Source organism: Podarcis gaigeae (assembly GCF_964106915.1).
Source record: "Podarcis gaigeae genome assembly, chromosome: 17".
NCBI lineage: Eukaryota > Metazoa > Chordata > Lepidosauria > Squamata > Lacertidae > Podarcis > Podarcis gaigeae.
This window is the reverse complement of record NC_139694.1, coordinates 21,936,464-21,952,722: the sequence shown is the minus strand read 5'-3', so window position 1 is coordinate 21,952,722 and position 16,259 is coordinate 21,936,464. Positions and strand designations below refer to the sequence as shown.

At 42.3% G+C, this 16,259-nt stretch overlaps 1 protein-coding gene across 2 annotated transcripts in view; it reads right to left on the bottom strand.

Annotated features, from left to right (window-relative positions):
* The window catches only part of BRD10 (bromodomain containing 10), a 37,179-nt gene extending 27,107 nt beyond the window's left edge, over positions 1 to 10,072 (bottom strand). Inside the window, exon 1 of one of the 2 annotated variants that reach the window (XM_083718167.1) lies at positions 8,919 to 10,072. In XM_083718167.1, the coding sequence (XP_083574293.1) occupies positions 8,919 to 9,505 (587 nt within the window). In that variant the 5' untranslated portion in view covers positions 9,506 to 10,072. The remainder of the gene's footprint in view (positions 1 to 8,918) is intronic. The other variant, XM_083718168.1, reaches the window with a different exon arrangement.
* Positions 10,073 to 16,259: the final 6,187 nt, after the last annotated feature.

Sequence of the window (16,259 nt, the reverse complement as noted above, 5' to 3'; positions counted from 1 at the left end):
CCCTTAGACCTGACACTATATAGTTTATTAAGCTCTTTTAGTCTTAGCAAGTTGCAAGCGTGCATGGGACTGCAGACTTTAATGAAGCTTTATAACATTTTATCTTCCTTTAGTTTTGAACCTAGGGGTGTTTCCAAACTAAATTTTAATTGGATTAGATCAATTGAAATAGACATGTCAATCACATCCCTTAATTTAAATGGGTCAGCTCTGGGTATGCCTAATGTTGAATACAACCCCTTCTTCCTAGCTTTTAATTTTTTTCCCCAAGGTGGGAGATTCTCTTATCTTCTCTCTCCCGATCCCCCTTATGAAAATTATTTATCTCTTTTTCTTTTTCTTATTCAGTAACACAGAAAAACTCTCTCTGATCTTTTTATTGCATGCCTGTTCAGGTTTAACTTGTTATGACCACAGACCATTATATCTCTTTTGGGGGATAAAGGTAAAGGTAAAGGTACCCCTGCCCGTACGGGCCAGTCTTGCCAGACTCTGGGGTTGTGCACCCATCTCACTCAAGAGGCCAGGGGCCAGCGCTGTCCGAAGACACTTCCGGGTCACGTGGCCAGCGTGACATCGCTGCTCTGGCGAGCCAGAGCTGCACACGGAAACGCCGTTTACCTTCCCGCTAGAAAGCGGTCCCTATTTATCTACTTGCACCTGAGGGTGCTTTCGAACTGCTAGGTTGGCAGGCGCTGGGACCGAGCAACGGGAGCGCACCCCGCTGCGGGGATTCGAACCGCCGACCTTTCGATCGGCAAGCCCTAGGCGCTGAGGCTTTTACCCACAGTGCCACCCGCGTCCCTCTTTTGGGGGATACTATTGCCCTATTTGCGCTTTTTTTAAAAAAAAGAAAAAATGAATCTTATATGCAAAGTATGGGTAACTTATTGTTGGAAAGATCTGCACCTCCAAAGCTCTTCCTGCTGGGACTAATGTACAGTATATACAACTAGAAAATGAATATAGAAGATTATTGCAATATATGATCACAGTGGAGATTATTATAAGCACATTATTACCTACTATAGAATAATTGTTATAGAAATTAATGGATTTGGCTGAGCTTTGATGTGTTTAATTAGAGCAAAATCTTTGTTGACATTTATTAATGACTGGAAACCCCTTATGGATTTTTTTGAGCCAAAAAGATAATGAGCTCATGATATCTGGGTTTGAAGAATGAAAATAAGGTTGGTTTATGGAAGATAGAAGAGTTGGATGTTATTAGGGAGCAGGAGTTTTGCAACTGTTTTTAAAGCTGAGAGACAGAGAGTTGGAAGTTTCTTTTCCTTTCTTCTTTTTTCTTTTCTTTCTTTTAGTTTTCATGTTAAAAAATGCTTGATATTTGATGTTGACCTCTGTATATTGTTTTTCCTTTGTCTGTTTTTCAAGCTTTAATACCCTCCCCCAAGAATCTTATGAGTGCCTGATTTGATTATTAAACATTAACTGAAGTTATAAATATTTTCATGTAATGTTTTACACACATATATCAAAATATCATTACAGAACATTGTTATCTGTGCAGTATAAAAAAGGAGATATGCAAACTGATAGCCTATTACACATTTTTACAGTTTGCACAAGATAATTTACTGCAAACAAATGTATGGTTAATTCCCACTTTTCTCTTTTAACAACGCTATAATGAAGATATTATATTTGGGGTACTCATTAAAGAGATAAACCAGGCTACAATCCTAAGCACATTTAAATTGAATGAAGCTGTTTCTGAGAAAACATGGTTTGGATTGAACCTTATTTATTGAGTTTACATTCATAGTTTATATTTCTACCTCCCCTGTACCAAGCAATCTGTTATGGTGCTTATAACTATTGGCAGAGAACTAACTATTCATTACGTCACTATGGCTTTCCCACAAGACATAGAAACGGAAACCAACTTGTTGGCTTTTTAAGAGAGAATTAGCCATTTGGCTAGTTAGCTCTTGATAGCCTTGTCCTCCATGAATTTGTTTTACGTTCTATTTCCACTGTCAGAGGCAGTATGTCTCCGTATACCATTTGCTGGGAATCACAAGTAGGAAGAGTGCTGTTGAACTCAGGACCTCCTTGTGGGCTTCACAAAGGCATGTGGCTGACTACTATGGGAAGAAAATGCTGGACTAGATGAAACTTTTAGTCTAATCCAGCAGGGATCTTCTTACAATGTTGTTGTTTTTTAATCTGCCTTCTGGCAAGTCAAACTTGTGTTAGCGTTTATCATGAAACTTTATCAAGAAACTTTAACCATCCTCAATAGAGAAAGGCAAAGGGAAACTTTTCACTCAATTGTCTTATATGTAAAATAAATCTATCATCTTTTGAGCAAAGCATCCAGGAATAATAATAATAATAATAATAATAATAATAATAATAATAATAATAATAATTTATTTATATCCCACCCTCCCCAGCCAAAGCCAGGATCAGAGCAGCTAACATCATACAAGTAATACAATCCATAAAAACAAGCGATCAATAAATTAAGATACATCCCACAATTAATTCAAACAAATTAAAACTAAAACTGGACAAGTAGGTAATTAATTTCTTTCTCACTAGGTATTAAATTCTCTTATTTGCTGCCTGTTAAAAATTGTTAAAAATAGTGTTAAATGCAAATTGATTTTTTTTTTTTACTATTGCACTGTAGTATAAACAAGAAATGGGCATACAGCTAATTTTAAATACAATTGCTTGTTTTCCCACCCAAACCTTGTGTTAAAATGCAAATTAGATACGTTTAATTTGCATTTAGCAATGAACCCTTTGCATGGAGCAAACTTTTTATAATCACAATAAGATAAAAACAAAGTTAAGAGAATGGAGCCTGGGAGAGCTCAGTTACAGTATATAAAGAGCTTTTGCCTAAATCTGTAAATTATTCTAGTGAAGAAGCTTCTCTGTGCCAAGTCAGACAACCTCAAGGATGGAGCTGTTATTTACAGTGGTACCTCGGTTTAAGAACAGTCCTGTTTACAAACGATTTGGTTTACGAACTCCGCAAAACCGGAAGTAGTGTCCCGGTTTGAGAACTTTACCTCGGTCTAAGAATGGAATTCTAATGGTGGAAGGGTACCGGCGGCGAGAGGCCTCATTAGAGAAAGTGCACCTTGGTTTAAGAACAGTTTCGGTTTAAGAATGGACTTCCGGAACGGATTAAGTTCATAAACTAAAGTAACACTGTATTTCATAATTTCAGAAACTTTTTGCCCACCGTTCCCTAAAGCCTTAAAATCATATTTAGTGAGGTTTTGTTCAACAGTGATTAGTGTCTTGGACTTGAACAAAAAAATAAACTTTAACTAAAAATTCTGTGCATCCTGTACAGATTCTTGCTTTACATTCTGAGCCCTTCAATTTGAACAAGCTTGTATGCTGAATAACATGCTTTATTCATTAACAACATCACTGCAGTTGTAGAAGAGGGATACAGAGGTGAGACACAATATACTGCAATGCACAATCTGAGTTATGGATGCTTGGCAGGGCTCAACTTTGAAGGAGTTGTCTGCTTGAATCAATTTCAGTTCTGAGCCAGGATGCGAGCCATTCCTTTGGCAAAAGTGTGATGGTATCAAGCATGGTATGCTTGATCATTAAGGGACCCAGGGAAGTGTCTTTCCTTTGTTTCTTAAATTATGCATTTTACCACAATCAAAGGACAGTCGTACCTTGGTTTTCGAACAGCTTAGTTCTCGAACGTTTTGGCTCCCAAACGCCACAAACCCAGAAGTGACTGTTCCGGTTTGCAAACTATTTTTGGAAGCCAAACGTCCAACATGGATTCCTATTGGCTGCAGGAGCTTCCTGCAGCCAATCAGAAGCTGCACTTCGGTTTCCAAACGTTTTGAAAGTCGAACGGACTTCCGGAACGGATTCTGTTCAACTTCCAAGGTACGACTACTGTACTGGTTTCAATACAAGAAGCTTAGCCTACATCTGGTATTCCCAGAGCTCTTGCCACTGGTTTTTGGGCTCTTACATAGAACCGATGAAAGTGAGTTGCCATTCGGACTTAGCTTGGCAGAGACAGTACAGTCAAGAAGGATAAAATGAAATAGTAGGCTAGAACCCAATATTCAGGATAAGCTTCCTTAAATTAATTTAATAGAACCTAATATTCTTGTTAAACAAACAGTACATTAAGTTTACTTGACATCATGACATCAAAGTTTAGAATTATTAGAACTGTAGCCAAAGATCTAAAGTGAATTGATTTAGATTGTACGGTACTTTGCTCTCCAGTCTAGGTTTCCCTCAAACATACAAGAAATGGTTATCATCCTTTTCCTCATAAGTCTGCCGGAAGCCAGATTGTAAGCAGCCCTGCCTTGGGGTAACTGCTTGCTAGGGACGAAGGTGGCACTGTGGTCTAAACTACTGAGCCTCTTGGGCTTGCCAATCAGAAGGTTGGTGGTTTGAATCCCCACGACAGGGTGAGCTCCCATTGCTCTGTCCCAGCTCTTGCCAACCTAGCAGTTCAAAAGCAGATAAATAGGTACCGCTGAGGCGGGAAGGTAAACGGCGCTGCAAGATGAGCGCTGCAACTCCATAGTTGCCTTTGACTTAGCTGTCCAGGGGTCCTTTTAACTTATTGCTGCTATCCCACTGCCCAACTCCACGAAGCAGCACCAGCTGCAGCATGAACACAAGCTGATTTGTGCCCGGTAACCAACGAGGGGTTGGGAACAGGCTAGATGTGGGTTGTGGTTCTGTAAATTCTTTCTTATCTTCCCAAATTCATCCACCCACTAGTACTGCCTCTCCCCATCCTCATTTCTTTGAGGGTTGGTTTTTTGGGTCCTGTGTGAGGCTGCAACAGCAAGGAAGGGGAAATCCTGGGTTGCAATTAAAAACTGTTTGGTTAAGAGAGGTACCTCTTAGACCTCCAAGAATTGCAAAACAAAAACAAACAAAAAACACCTCTTTGATAAAAGAGACAAAATACACACACATCCCAAAACACAGAAAGCACACACTTCCTGCCACCTATACACACAAAGCACACAGGGAAGCTGAAAGCAAATTTTGCTTCTCCATATCCTCGGTTTTGGTAATGTAGGATCCCACATAATTAAAATGGACCCTCTTGAATTAGCATGATTTTTACATGGGCCCCCTCCCCCCAACAATCATCAAAAAATTAAAGCTTATATTAGCCTCCATAGCTTACACAGTAAAAATAAGAGAACTGGTGCTTGCCGATTCTCTCATTGTGCAAAAACACTGATTTGAAGTAGATTCTGGTTTTTTACAAGGGATTTCCACTTCCCAGCAACTGAAACCCCACTACCACATCACACACACAAAATTTCTGCAGGGAAAGCAAGTGGAGAGTGTGCCAGTTTGGCTGATACTGAATGGCAGCACTCAGAGCATTACCACCCAGCAGTGGTGAAGGAAGCCCCATTGGAGAAGGAAACAGTGGTTGTGAAGCTGGGGGTCACAGTCCCCCACCCCACCTTCAGTAGCTTCAAAGGTGGGAGAAATGCTGATCACTATTGCGGTTCCCAGAGGGCAGCACTATTCATGTTGTGACAAGGAAAACACTCACAGCCTAAATGTATATACAGTACCTAGCTTTTTGTGCTGGCGGAACTGGGGCGAAGATAATACAGCTTCACTAAAAGAACCCCAGAAATATTTTAAAAAGAGAATTCTAGCACTATACTAATACACCAGAAGCCTTGCTGAGATCAGAGGGAGGCCTACTCACTATTGTAACAAATTTTATTTTATTTAACATAATTTATATACTGCTTGACTGTAGAATCCAGAGTTAATAAGAGCAGAATTATGTATTTGTGCAATCTACGTGAAACAAGTGGTCTCTAAACAAGTGCAATTGGTGTGCTCAAATCTGTCCAGAAAGAAAGCGGCATTATTTGATACCTGTGGCCTCCAGACTGGATATGGTGAACAAATACTCCTGCAATACTGTAAATGTGGGTTAGTGGGATCATGCTAGAAATATATTGTGTGTTGTGATACCTCCATCCAACCAACTCAACAAGTAATCAAACATGCATAGTAATTTCAAGCAGCCACCACAATTCCAAAGAGCCAAACTGACCAACGTCCAGCTATAAAATGCTGTCAGTTCAACTTTCTCCAACTTCACCAGTTCTGTGCTGGAGGTCTAGGCATAGGCAAACTTGGCCCTCCAGATGTTTTGGGACTACAACTCCCATGAACCCTAGCCAGCAGGAACAGTGGTCAGAGATGATGGGAACTGTAGTCCCAAAACATCTGGAGGGCTGAGTTTGCCTATGCCTGGTCTACGCCCAAGAATTTTAAGAGGGTGTGTCTGCTTATTTAAAGACACATTCATGATGCAGTTTCCCAAAGTTTCAGAAGGAAAAAGAGTACAATTATGAGAAGAATTTATTTGAGCCAACCCTTCTCAGCAACATCACGGCAGGCAGGTTGTGGATGCAAGAGCAAACCTTTGGCCCTTTGGTCACAGTTATCAAGTTTGATACAGAGGAAAGAGGCTCTTCCCATAGAAAATTGAGCCAATGTGGGGGTTAGCAGGTTATTTCTACTCATACCCTGCTCAGGTATGGAGAGTTGCAGAGTAGCTGGAGGTGTGCAGGGGAATCATATAAGGATTGCAAGAGAACCTAAAATAGATAATGTCCTGCACAAAAAAACTATGTGCAATTATAAACTAACATATCCCAAATATTTACACCTGAACAATGCTACATTTTTCAGTTGTATTTACCTCTTCTCCTACATTGGCATAGTTTGCCCCTAACACTAAGCCATAGTTAATTAAACTATGGTTTATCAATACAAAGCTTAGTGTTAGGTGTGAAACTGCCCAGCAGTTTGTTTACTGCCATCAAACCACAATCTGAAGCTGTAGTTTACCATCTGCTAATGAATCATAGTTTGTTTGGTGCTACATGTGGATCCAGCATCCTTCCTTAACCATGGTTTATTTGATCACTCCACTCCAGATCCACACAAGGCTAAAAGAAACCACAAGGCAAGAGCAACTAGAAAGCAAAACAAACTATGGAGAAACAGGACATTATTTGATTGTCTGTGGGGCAACACCTGGATTGTTTGTTTGTTTGTTTATAAAGAATATTTGTATATACCAATATCCATAAAATGGTTTACAGTAGCCATATATAAAATGATACAATAAAAGCCACATTTAAAAAATGAAATCAGAGACCATCCCATAACTATTATGGAAAGATGTCTTCAGAGTTGCCTGCCTAAGCCTGGTGGAAAAGAAAAGTTTTCAGAAGGGGTTTAAAGGTTGAAACAGAATACACCTGCTGAAGCTGTATTGGCAGGATATTCCACAGAACTGTGCCAATGGCACTAAAGGCTTGATTTCTTGTTGCTGCTCAGTGTGCCTCACCTTAGAGTTTAGCTGTGGTATAAGGGTTCATGCGATCCCTAAGGTACCCTAAACCTATGTTATTTAGAGCTTTGTAAATTAATACAGATTAAACAAACCATGGTTTAGTGTTATGTGCAAGCCACAATCTCCTAATTATTTGCATCACTGCATATTTTACCTTCAGAGATTTCACTTTTGTCAGCAGCAAGCATCACCCCCACCCTTCTTATAGCAATAAGCTAATTTTAAAGGGAAGGAGTTAATAATAAAAAAATTGCTTTCTTAACATAAGAGGAAGTAAATAAAAATTTTAGTAGTTAATTTAGTAGTAAAATTTTAGTAGTTAAACATTGTTGTAATGAACTTCAAGAACATTTTGTCTTCCATTATGACCCCACCACACACACAATCAATCATACCCTTTAACTCAGGTGTAGCTTCTGAGCTCTTGTTCTACATTTCTAAGCCGATGAACATTCTCAATTCATTCATAGTCTGTTGCTATATTTTTAAAGCCACATAAACAAATTTTCGCTACATCCTAAGCATGTTTCCTAAGAAGCATGTGTCATTGTTTTCAGTGGGATGTACTCTGAGATAAGTGTGCATTATATATTCAGCCTAATGCTAACATCCACAAAACCCAAGTCATTACCTCATCAGGACTAGGATTTCATTTTAATGGTTAAATTCAGACCCTAAATCCAGTTTTCAATGTCAGGACAACAGGTCCCCCACATACAGACTCAGGGAATTGGGTTTAAAGAAACCTAAATCCTATAACCTCCCTTTTTAGAAATTAAAACAATTAACAGATATTGTCTCTTCGGAAGTATTATTGTCATTTACTCCAAGTACACATGCTACAAAAAAGGTAACATGCTGCTAAAAATGAAAACAAATGCTTTCAATGCCACATGTTAACAACCAAACACATACATGTTTACTAAGAAGTTTCTCTTTATTCCAATGGAACTTACTTCCAGGTAACTGTGCACATGTTAGGCATGATCCTATACATACTAGCCCTGGAGCAATCTCACTGAATTCAATAGAAGTTACTACTAAGCATTCATCCCCAAGTCTGCACTACAAGTGGATTATCATCTCGAATGAGTTTGTGCCAAAGATTTGCAGCACCATCTTAAGTATGTTTACTGCTAAGGAAGCCCACCGAGTGCAATGGTACTTCCTACTAAACGTCCTTAGAACTGTAGCCACAGAAATATAGGTCATACATTAAAGAATAGATTTCTACGTGAATTGTGGCAATACATAACATTTCACAAAAAGGACAACTCTACGTTTTCCTTTTCGGTGTTCCTTAAGAGTCAGCGTGGTATACAGTCAGTGGTTAGAGTGCTGGGCTAGGACTTGAGAGACCTGGGTTCAAACCCTCCTTCAGTGGCTAAAGTACTCCCAACACTAGCCTACCTCACAGGGTTGTTGTGAGGATAAAATGGGGAGAAGGCTGAGCTCCTAAGGAGTGAAGCTGATGACAACAACCCAGCAGGAAGAAGCTCTGCCCATCACCATCACACCTTACCGAGACAGCAGCGCCAGCTTCTGCTCCAGCATCATCTCCAACTTCTGGGCCTGCTTCGAGAGCCAGTGATCCACCCCGTGCAGCCGGTAGCACGTCTCTAGCATCAGCCGGAAATCGGCCACGAAATCCGCGATCCCTTTGTACTGGCCGGAGGAAAACTTCTCTTCCATCTTCAGCAACCACATCCCAGAGAGCGGCGGCGGAGGATCTTGGCTGGACAGATCCTGGGAAGAAGAGGAGGAGGAGGAGGAGGTGGGGCCGGCCGATCCACTTTGCAGCCCCCCTTCAGCCTCCTGCTGGCTTCCTCCTCCTCCGAAAGGTCTCAGGAAAGGAGCTGTCAGGGGCCGGTGCTTTTCCAGCAGGAACTCGCTCAGGATCCGGCGCGCCTGCTGCAGCTCCGGGCTCAGGCTCTGCTCCCAGCCGCCGGCCCCTTCTCCTCCGGCCGATTCTTGGAGCGGGCACCCAACCGGCCCCGGGTCCGCTGCAGCCGCGTCCTCCGAAGGCTCCATGCCGCCTTCCTCTTCTTCCTCCTCCTCGCCGCCGCCTTCCTCCTCCTCCTCTTGGCCCTCGGGCTGCGCCAGGTTCATGCCCCGCCGCCGCCGGCCCTGACGCCGAGGCTGCCGGCGACGGGCATCCGACGGGCTCCCCGCTTCTCCTCGCTTAGGCCGGCCGCCGCCGCCGCTACTCCGTGGCCGGCATGAAGCCCCTCACGGCGGGGTATATACAGGGCTGCCCACCTGTGGCGGCAGGTGGCGGCAGCAGCAGCCGCGCTCCCCGGCCTCGGACCCCGGAGAGGAGGAGGAGGAGAAGGAAGGCGGCCGGGGAAGCAGCCGCCGCCGACACCGCCCCCCTCTTGCCCGGCGTGTGGGACCTGCTGCCGGGCTGCCCCCTTCCGCTAGAAGCCGGCGGAGGCGAGGCCTGCTGCTTCCCCTCACGGCGCTCGAGCGCGCGCGGCGTTCGCTGAGGGACGCGGCCGAAGCCGGTCGCGCTGTCAGTTAAGCGGGAGCGGGGAGGGGGGGGCGGCTGCTGCTGCTGCGGCTGCCAGACCTGAGCTGTCCCCTCCCCCCCGCCACAGACAAGAGGCAGAAAGGGTGGGGGAAAGGGAAAAAGAGTGGCCTCTTCAGGAAAATGCGCATGCGTGGCGGATCCAGGCTGCGCGTTTTGTTTTGGACGCCAGCTGCGGGGCTTCGTCATCAAGGAGCGACGGAGGGGAGGGAGGGGGCGGTAGAGTAGCACTGCGCATGTCCGCTCTGGGTCATTTAAAGGGAGCTCATGCAGAAGCGGCTGGGCTTGTTATACGTGTACTAACGATTCAGTTGGGAAATGCAACAAAGCTCTCTTCGTCAGGGGTTGCATGCGGCTGGTTGTTTTTGGGTTTGAGTTCCAATAGGCTCTCTGCAATTTCGGAAGTGGTTGTTCCGTGCTGTCTTCAATGGTTGGATGGGAGGGAGGGGTATTTGTCATCAAAGTCCGTCGACTTGGGGTTTTGGGTTATTTTTGCACCCATTGCAGTCTTGCGATGGGGAGAAATGGGGGACAGAGTCACGTTGCGTTTGCGGGAAGGTTTTGAGGAATGTGCAGAAGTGTGTCGTTTTTGGGAGCGCGATTAGCTCCTTGTCCAGTAGGTGGTGGTCGCAGCTTTGTGCAGCTTTGCCACGCAGCAGCAGATTATTCACTCATGTCTCAAGACATTCTTGGCAGAAAACCCCATTGATATCGGTAAGATGTCTTCAGAGTAGATGCTATTAGGATTGTGGAGGCAGTGGAAGAGTTATTTATGCCGGGAACTGAAAGACGTATCAGTGTAGTCCATATCATGTTTAGTGTTTAGCTGAATATGTTTGTTTGTTTAGAGGTAAAAGGGTGTGGGTTAAACCACAGAGCCTAGGACTTGCCGATCAGAAGGTCGGCGGTTCAAATCCCCGCGACGGGGTGAGCTCCCATTGCTTGGTCCCTGCTGCTGCCAACCTAGCAGTTCAAAAGCACGCCAAAGTGCAAGTAGATAAATAGATACCGCTCCGGCAGGAAGGTAAACAGCGTTTCCGTGCGCTGCTCTGGTTCGCCAGAAGCGGTTTAATCATGCTGGACACATGACCCGGAAGCTGTACGCCGGCTCCCTCTGCCAATAAAGCAAGATGTGCGCCTCAACCCCAGAGTTGGTCACGACTGGACCTAATGGTCAGGGGTCCATTTAAAAAGGTAAAGGACCCCTAACCATTAAGTCCAGTTGTGAACGACTCTGGGGTTGCAATGCTCATCACGCTTTACTGGCCAAGGGAGCTGACGTTTCTCCACAGACAGTTTTTCCGGGTTATGTGGTCAGCATGAGTAAGCCGCTTCTGGCAAAACCAGAGCAGCACATGGAAAAAGGTGTTTACCTTCCCGCCAGAGCGGTACCTATTTATCCACTTGTACTTTGACGTGCTTTCAAACTGCTAGGTTCGAATAGCAGCTATTTTTCTAGAAAAGGAGGTGCTGGTACTCAACCATGAACACCTCCCTCGTTCACTTAGAATGGCAGGGCTGCCCGCCTGAGAGGTGCTGGAACTGAGTTCCAGTGAGCTCCTGCTGAAGAAATGCCCTGGGTAATAGGCTGCAAAGAATCATAAAACTTAAACTCTCTTCATATAAGTGTATCAGCACACTCCACCCTAGCTTTGCCACATGTAACAATACATAATATTGTATGTTAACTGTATGTTAATTTGTTTGTCCAAATTCTTGCCCACTTTCAGTAAAACCTCAAATCAATATTGTTAAAATTTTCTACCCTGCCCCTCCTCCCAAAGGAAGTGGAGAATGGTAAACACCAAAAAAAGGGGACGGGCCAGTTTTCAACAACATTATGAATGTTCAAATACGCTCACAACTAAGCTTGGCATAAAAAACCCTTATTAAAATTGGGTAAGAATCAAGAGCAGCACAATTAAAGCCTGACAGAATAACAAGCTAAAGGTGCCTGTAAAAAAAAGGGGGGTGGAAGCAAAATCTCATAATGGTTGTCATCAGCTATATCTGAAGGGTTGGGTGCACCCATAAAGGGGAATCCATAACAGTTTCCTATACACCTAGAATATCCTACGTTTGACATTCTGGTCTGCCAGTATTTATGGTTGCCCTTGAACCTGCCACTCTTAAGTCTTCCCCATGTGCTAGAGGACTTGGAGAAGTGGATGATCTTTCTCACTTTGTTGGTCTTTGCAAAAGACAAAGGTGTGTGCTAATATAAAGCCATTGGGGCAGTCACTGGAAGACTCGGAGCATGGTGTCATTATATTGATGATGCTCAGTTCTATTTATCTGTTACATCTGAATCAAGTATGCTCATGAGGGTCCTAGACCAGTTTCAGATTACAATGGGAGGCTAGATAAAGCCCAAAAAACTTGAACTCAATTCCAGGAAGAGACCCTGTTGGCAAGTGGTTGTCAGATCCAGGAATTGATTTATCATTTATATAATCAAATCCAAAAGGTTGACTTGAAGTTGAACTTATGTTTGACATTGCAAAAATACAAATGTGTGACCTAATGTCTGCCCACCCCACTCAATTACCTCATTCCAAAACACAAGCCATGCTTTCCCTTGACTGCTTAGTTTGACTCACAGCATGCTGGTTATGTTGAAAGGTCCGTGAGAGAGGTTCGGAAGAGAGAGTCTTACTTTTTTCTAGCAAAGTTAAACACAATGGCAATTACTCCAAGCACACCTGCCCTCATCCCACATTTTTTTAAATCCCCACAAAAATACTTAGGCTAGAATAAATCATTTGTTCTGGGTGAGGTTGCACTCTCCTTGAAAGAATGGATGTATTGTTTGCTAGTATCACTGGAGGACACACACACACACACACACACACACACACACCTCTATACAAAGTTGATGACACCCTTTAAGTTGAAGACACTATTTGAGCTAGGATCTAAGTAATAAAAGCTGACCTTAAATGTGGGATTAATTACAGTTGAAGGAAAATTGCCCAGAGAATCTGTGATTAAACTCTGCTTGCGTCACACTGTTTGCATAGGGCTCTTAATCACAAGAAACTATCTCATAGGCATAATCATGTTGTTTCCAAAAAAAAATACATCACTGTTCCAGAAGATTGAAATGGACACACTGTGTGATTCTGTAGTTTGGCAAGAAAATCATGCTTCTGCCAGAATATACACACACTTCCTATCTGTTCTCCAGAATATAACTTTTGAAGAGAAGCAAAATAAATGAGGACAGAAGACCAAGGCTGAAGAAGGGCAAGCATAACAGCAATTAACATGCACTTTGAAATAGGTGGGTGTTTTGGGGAAAACAACCTCATAGGCCAAGTTAGGACACAAGGTGGGCCTAATTTTACCTGCAGGCTGGAGATTCCTGGTCTAAATGTGTGGAATTTGAATAGCCCTATAATCAAATCCAAAAGGTTGACTTGAAGTTGAACTTACGTTTGACATTGCAAAAATACAAATGTGTGACCTAATGTCTGCCCACCCCACTCAATTTCCTCATTCCAAAACACATAGCCATGCTTTCCCTTGACTGCTTAGTTTGACTCACAGCATGCTGGTTATGTTGAAAGGTCAGTGAGAGAGGTTTGGAAGAGAGAGTCTTACTATCTTCTAGCAAAGTTAAACGCAATGGCAATTACTCCAAGCACACCTGCCCTCATCCCACTTTTTTTAAAAAAATCCCCACAAAAATACTTAGGCTAGAATAAATCACACTTAGCTTGGCAAATAGGTGAATATTTTCCTTACAAAGTTTCCACTTTCCAGAAGTTACAGCAAACAAGTCTCCATCCACTGGTAGTAAATCAAAGAAGAAAGGTTCCAAGTGATTTAAAAAGAAAAAGAACTTGATTTCCTTACAAGAAGGATCTTGCAGTCTTGCAGAGATTCCTTTTCAAGAGATTCAGCTCACTTGTAGGAAGCCATGGCCCCATGACTTTTTGCTTGTTCTAGAAAGCACAAAAAAGGGTGGGGGGAGAGGCTGCTGAGAGCCTGCTACCTGAGCTCAGGTCTTACGCAAGTGAGAAGTCAGTAACTCTGTATCACAAGAAGTTCATGTGTAGAAACTTCAGCCAGAGGATACTCGTCTAAATGGCAAGCAAAGATCAGGTCTTTCCTGTAGATTGATATTTTCGTAGGATGCTGCATAATAAGAAGTGGATTACAATATCAGAGTTTTGGAGAATTTTGGTTATACTTTTTCAGTTTATTTTTTCATTATATTTGTGAGATCCTTGCTATTCTGTCGCACAAACTGAGAAATGGCCCTCTTTCTAGACCAGGCTTCCTCAAACTTGGCCCTCCAGATGTTTTGAGACTACAATTCCCATCATCCCTGACCACTGGTCCTGCTACTTAGGGATCATGGGAATTGTAGGCCAAAAACACCTGGAGGGCCAAGTTTGAGGAAGCCTGTTCTAGACTTTGCATGGCTTGGCTATTTGACAGGAAACAATGGACATTCTTCTTGTTCTTCTTTTTTATTTTTTCCATTTCCAATTTTTTTTAATTGGTTTTCACAACATTATAAACAAACAAACAAACACATAAGACAAACAAACATAAATCATAGCCTTATTGAAAATTACACTTATTAACATTGTTAAGTGACTTCCTTGCTTCCCCTTGGTTAAATTTCATTGCATATCCTTTTAACGGTTTTCCATATCACAGTTCTTATAAAATTTAACTTAAACATTAACATCCTTAGATCTTCACATTATGAAATTAAACATATTAATTCATCCCTTAACATAAATAAAATCCTAAGCCAATTAAGTATCTGCAAGCTGTTTTCAGTTAATTTAACTTAACATATTTAACTAAGTAATCATTAAATTTAATCCACTCTTCCTGTTACTCCTCCTCCTTCTGGTCGTGGACTCTTCCAGTTAGGTCGGCTAGCTCCGAAAAATCCATCATCTTCATCTGCCATTCTTCTATCGTTGGTAATTCTTGGGTTTTCCACTTTTTAGCTAACAAAATACGAGCAACAGCTGTGGCATACAAAAATAATTTAACATCTTTCTTGGGCAATTCCAAACCTGTTATTCCAAGAAGAAAGGCCTCTGGTTTCTTTATAAATGTATATTTCAACTTTTTCCCCCAGTTCATTATAAACAATGGACATTCTAGTGGGCTTGTCCAAGTATTCAGAATCTGGGATTGCTGCCAGGGTTGGGTCAACTGGGTTCTCCTCCCCCACCCCAGTTTAACATTATATGCCAGGACAAATGTTTGGGGGCATGGCAGAGCTGTTTTCAGGATTTGGGGTTGTCTGAACTTGGAAATAACACTATCTGTCCATATGTTTTTTTTTCTCCATCCCTATAATGTTACTCAGTAGCTCCATTCATATCTTGGGTGGTATCCAACTAACGTTTTCTCGGAGCAGACTCATTGACATTAATGAGCACAACAAATTTAGTCATTAATTTTAATAGGTCTGGCAAGCTGGCACAATCCCTCCCCTTCTCTTGTGTATTCGGTGAACGGGTAGGTATTTTTCAAAAAGGGCTTCAGAATTCTTGGCCTAGCTAAACAACATTTACCATAATTGTTTTGGAATTCTTTAGCTTTTAATTGTGCATGTTCATGGTTAAAATCTCTCTGAGGCTGAAGCAAGTGAAGGCTATCACTGGAGAAAAGGAGCTGTCTACCCAGCCATCTGCACTCTTTGCTTCCAAAGAAGCTGGCCTTTTTCCACAGCTGGCCAGAACTGAGAGGCCAGCTGGGCTCCACGAACTACCAGTTAGTTTCTGGGATCAATTCAAAGTTCTGGTTTTGACCTATGAAGCCTTAAGCAGCTTAGAACCTCAAGAACTGTCTCCATAGCAACCCCCGAAGACTACAATTGTCAGCTCCCTTGATTTGAAGGGTTTCAGGTATTTGTGGCCTTCTCTAGTGGATCTTACAGGATCTATAAGACCTGTCTATTCTCTCTTAGTTTCTTTATTGGTTGTTTGTTATAATGGTTTTGGTGCTTTTTTGTTTTTGAACGTTGCTTGGGTCACTTACCAGCATTTGACTTTATTTATATGCGTTTTTGTTGCCGCCAAGTTATTTTGGTGGTTTTTGCTAGTTTGGATAAACGTAACTGTGATAATCCATGCGATGAAAGATGGTTTACAAATTGAATAAACAAAAACTAAATGAACGGACTGCTGTCTTGCATATAGCCAAAACCCAAACATTCAGACGAACCATAAATCAGCCTGCCTGACATCAGTATTGGGCAAAATTATAGAAAAGGTTATTAAACATGCCTTCTAAATGCTTGTGAGCATTTAAATGAGTTTATTTAGATGAGTAAATGAGTTCATTTTATTTTTAAATTTT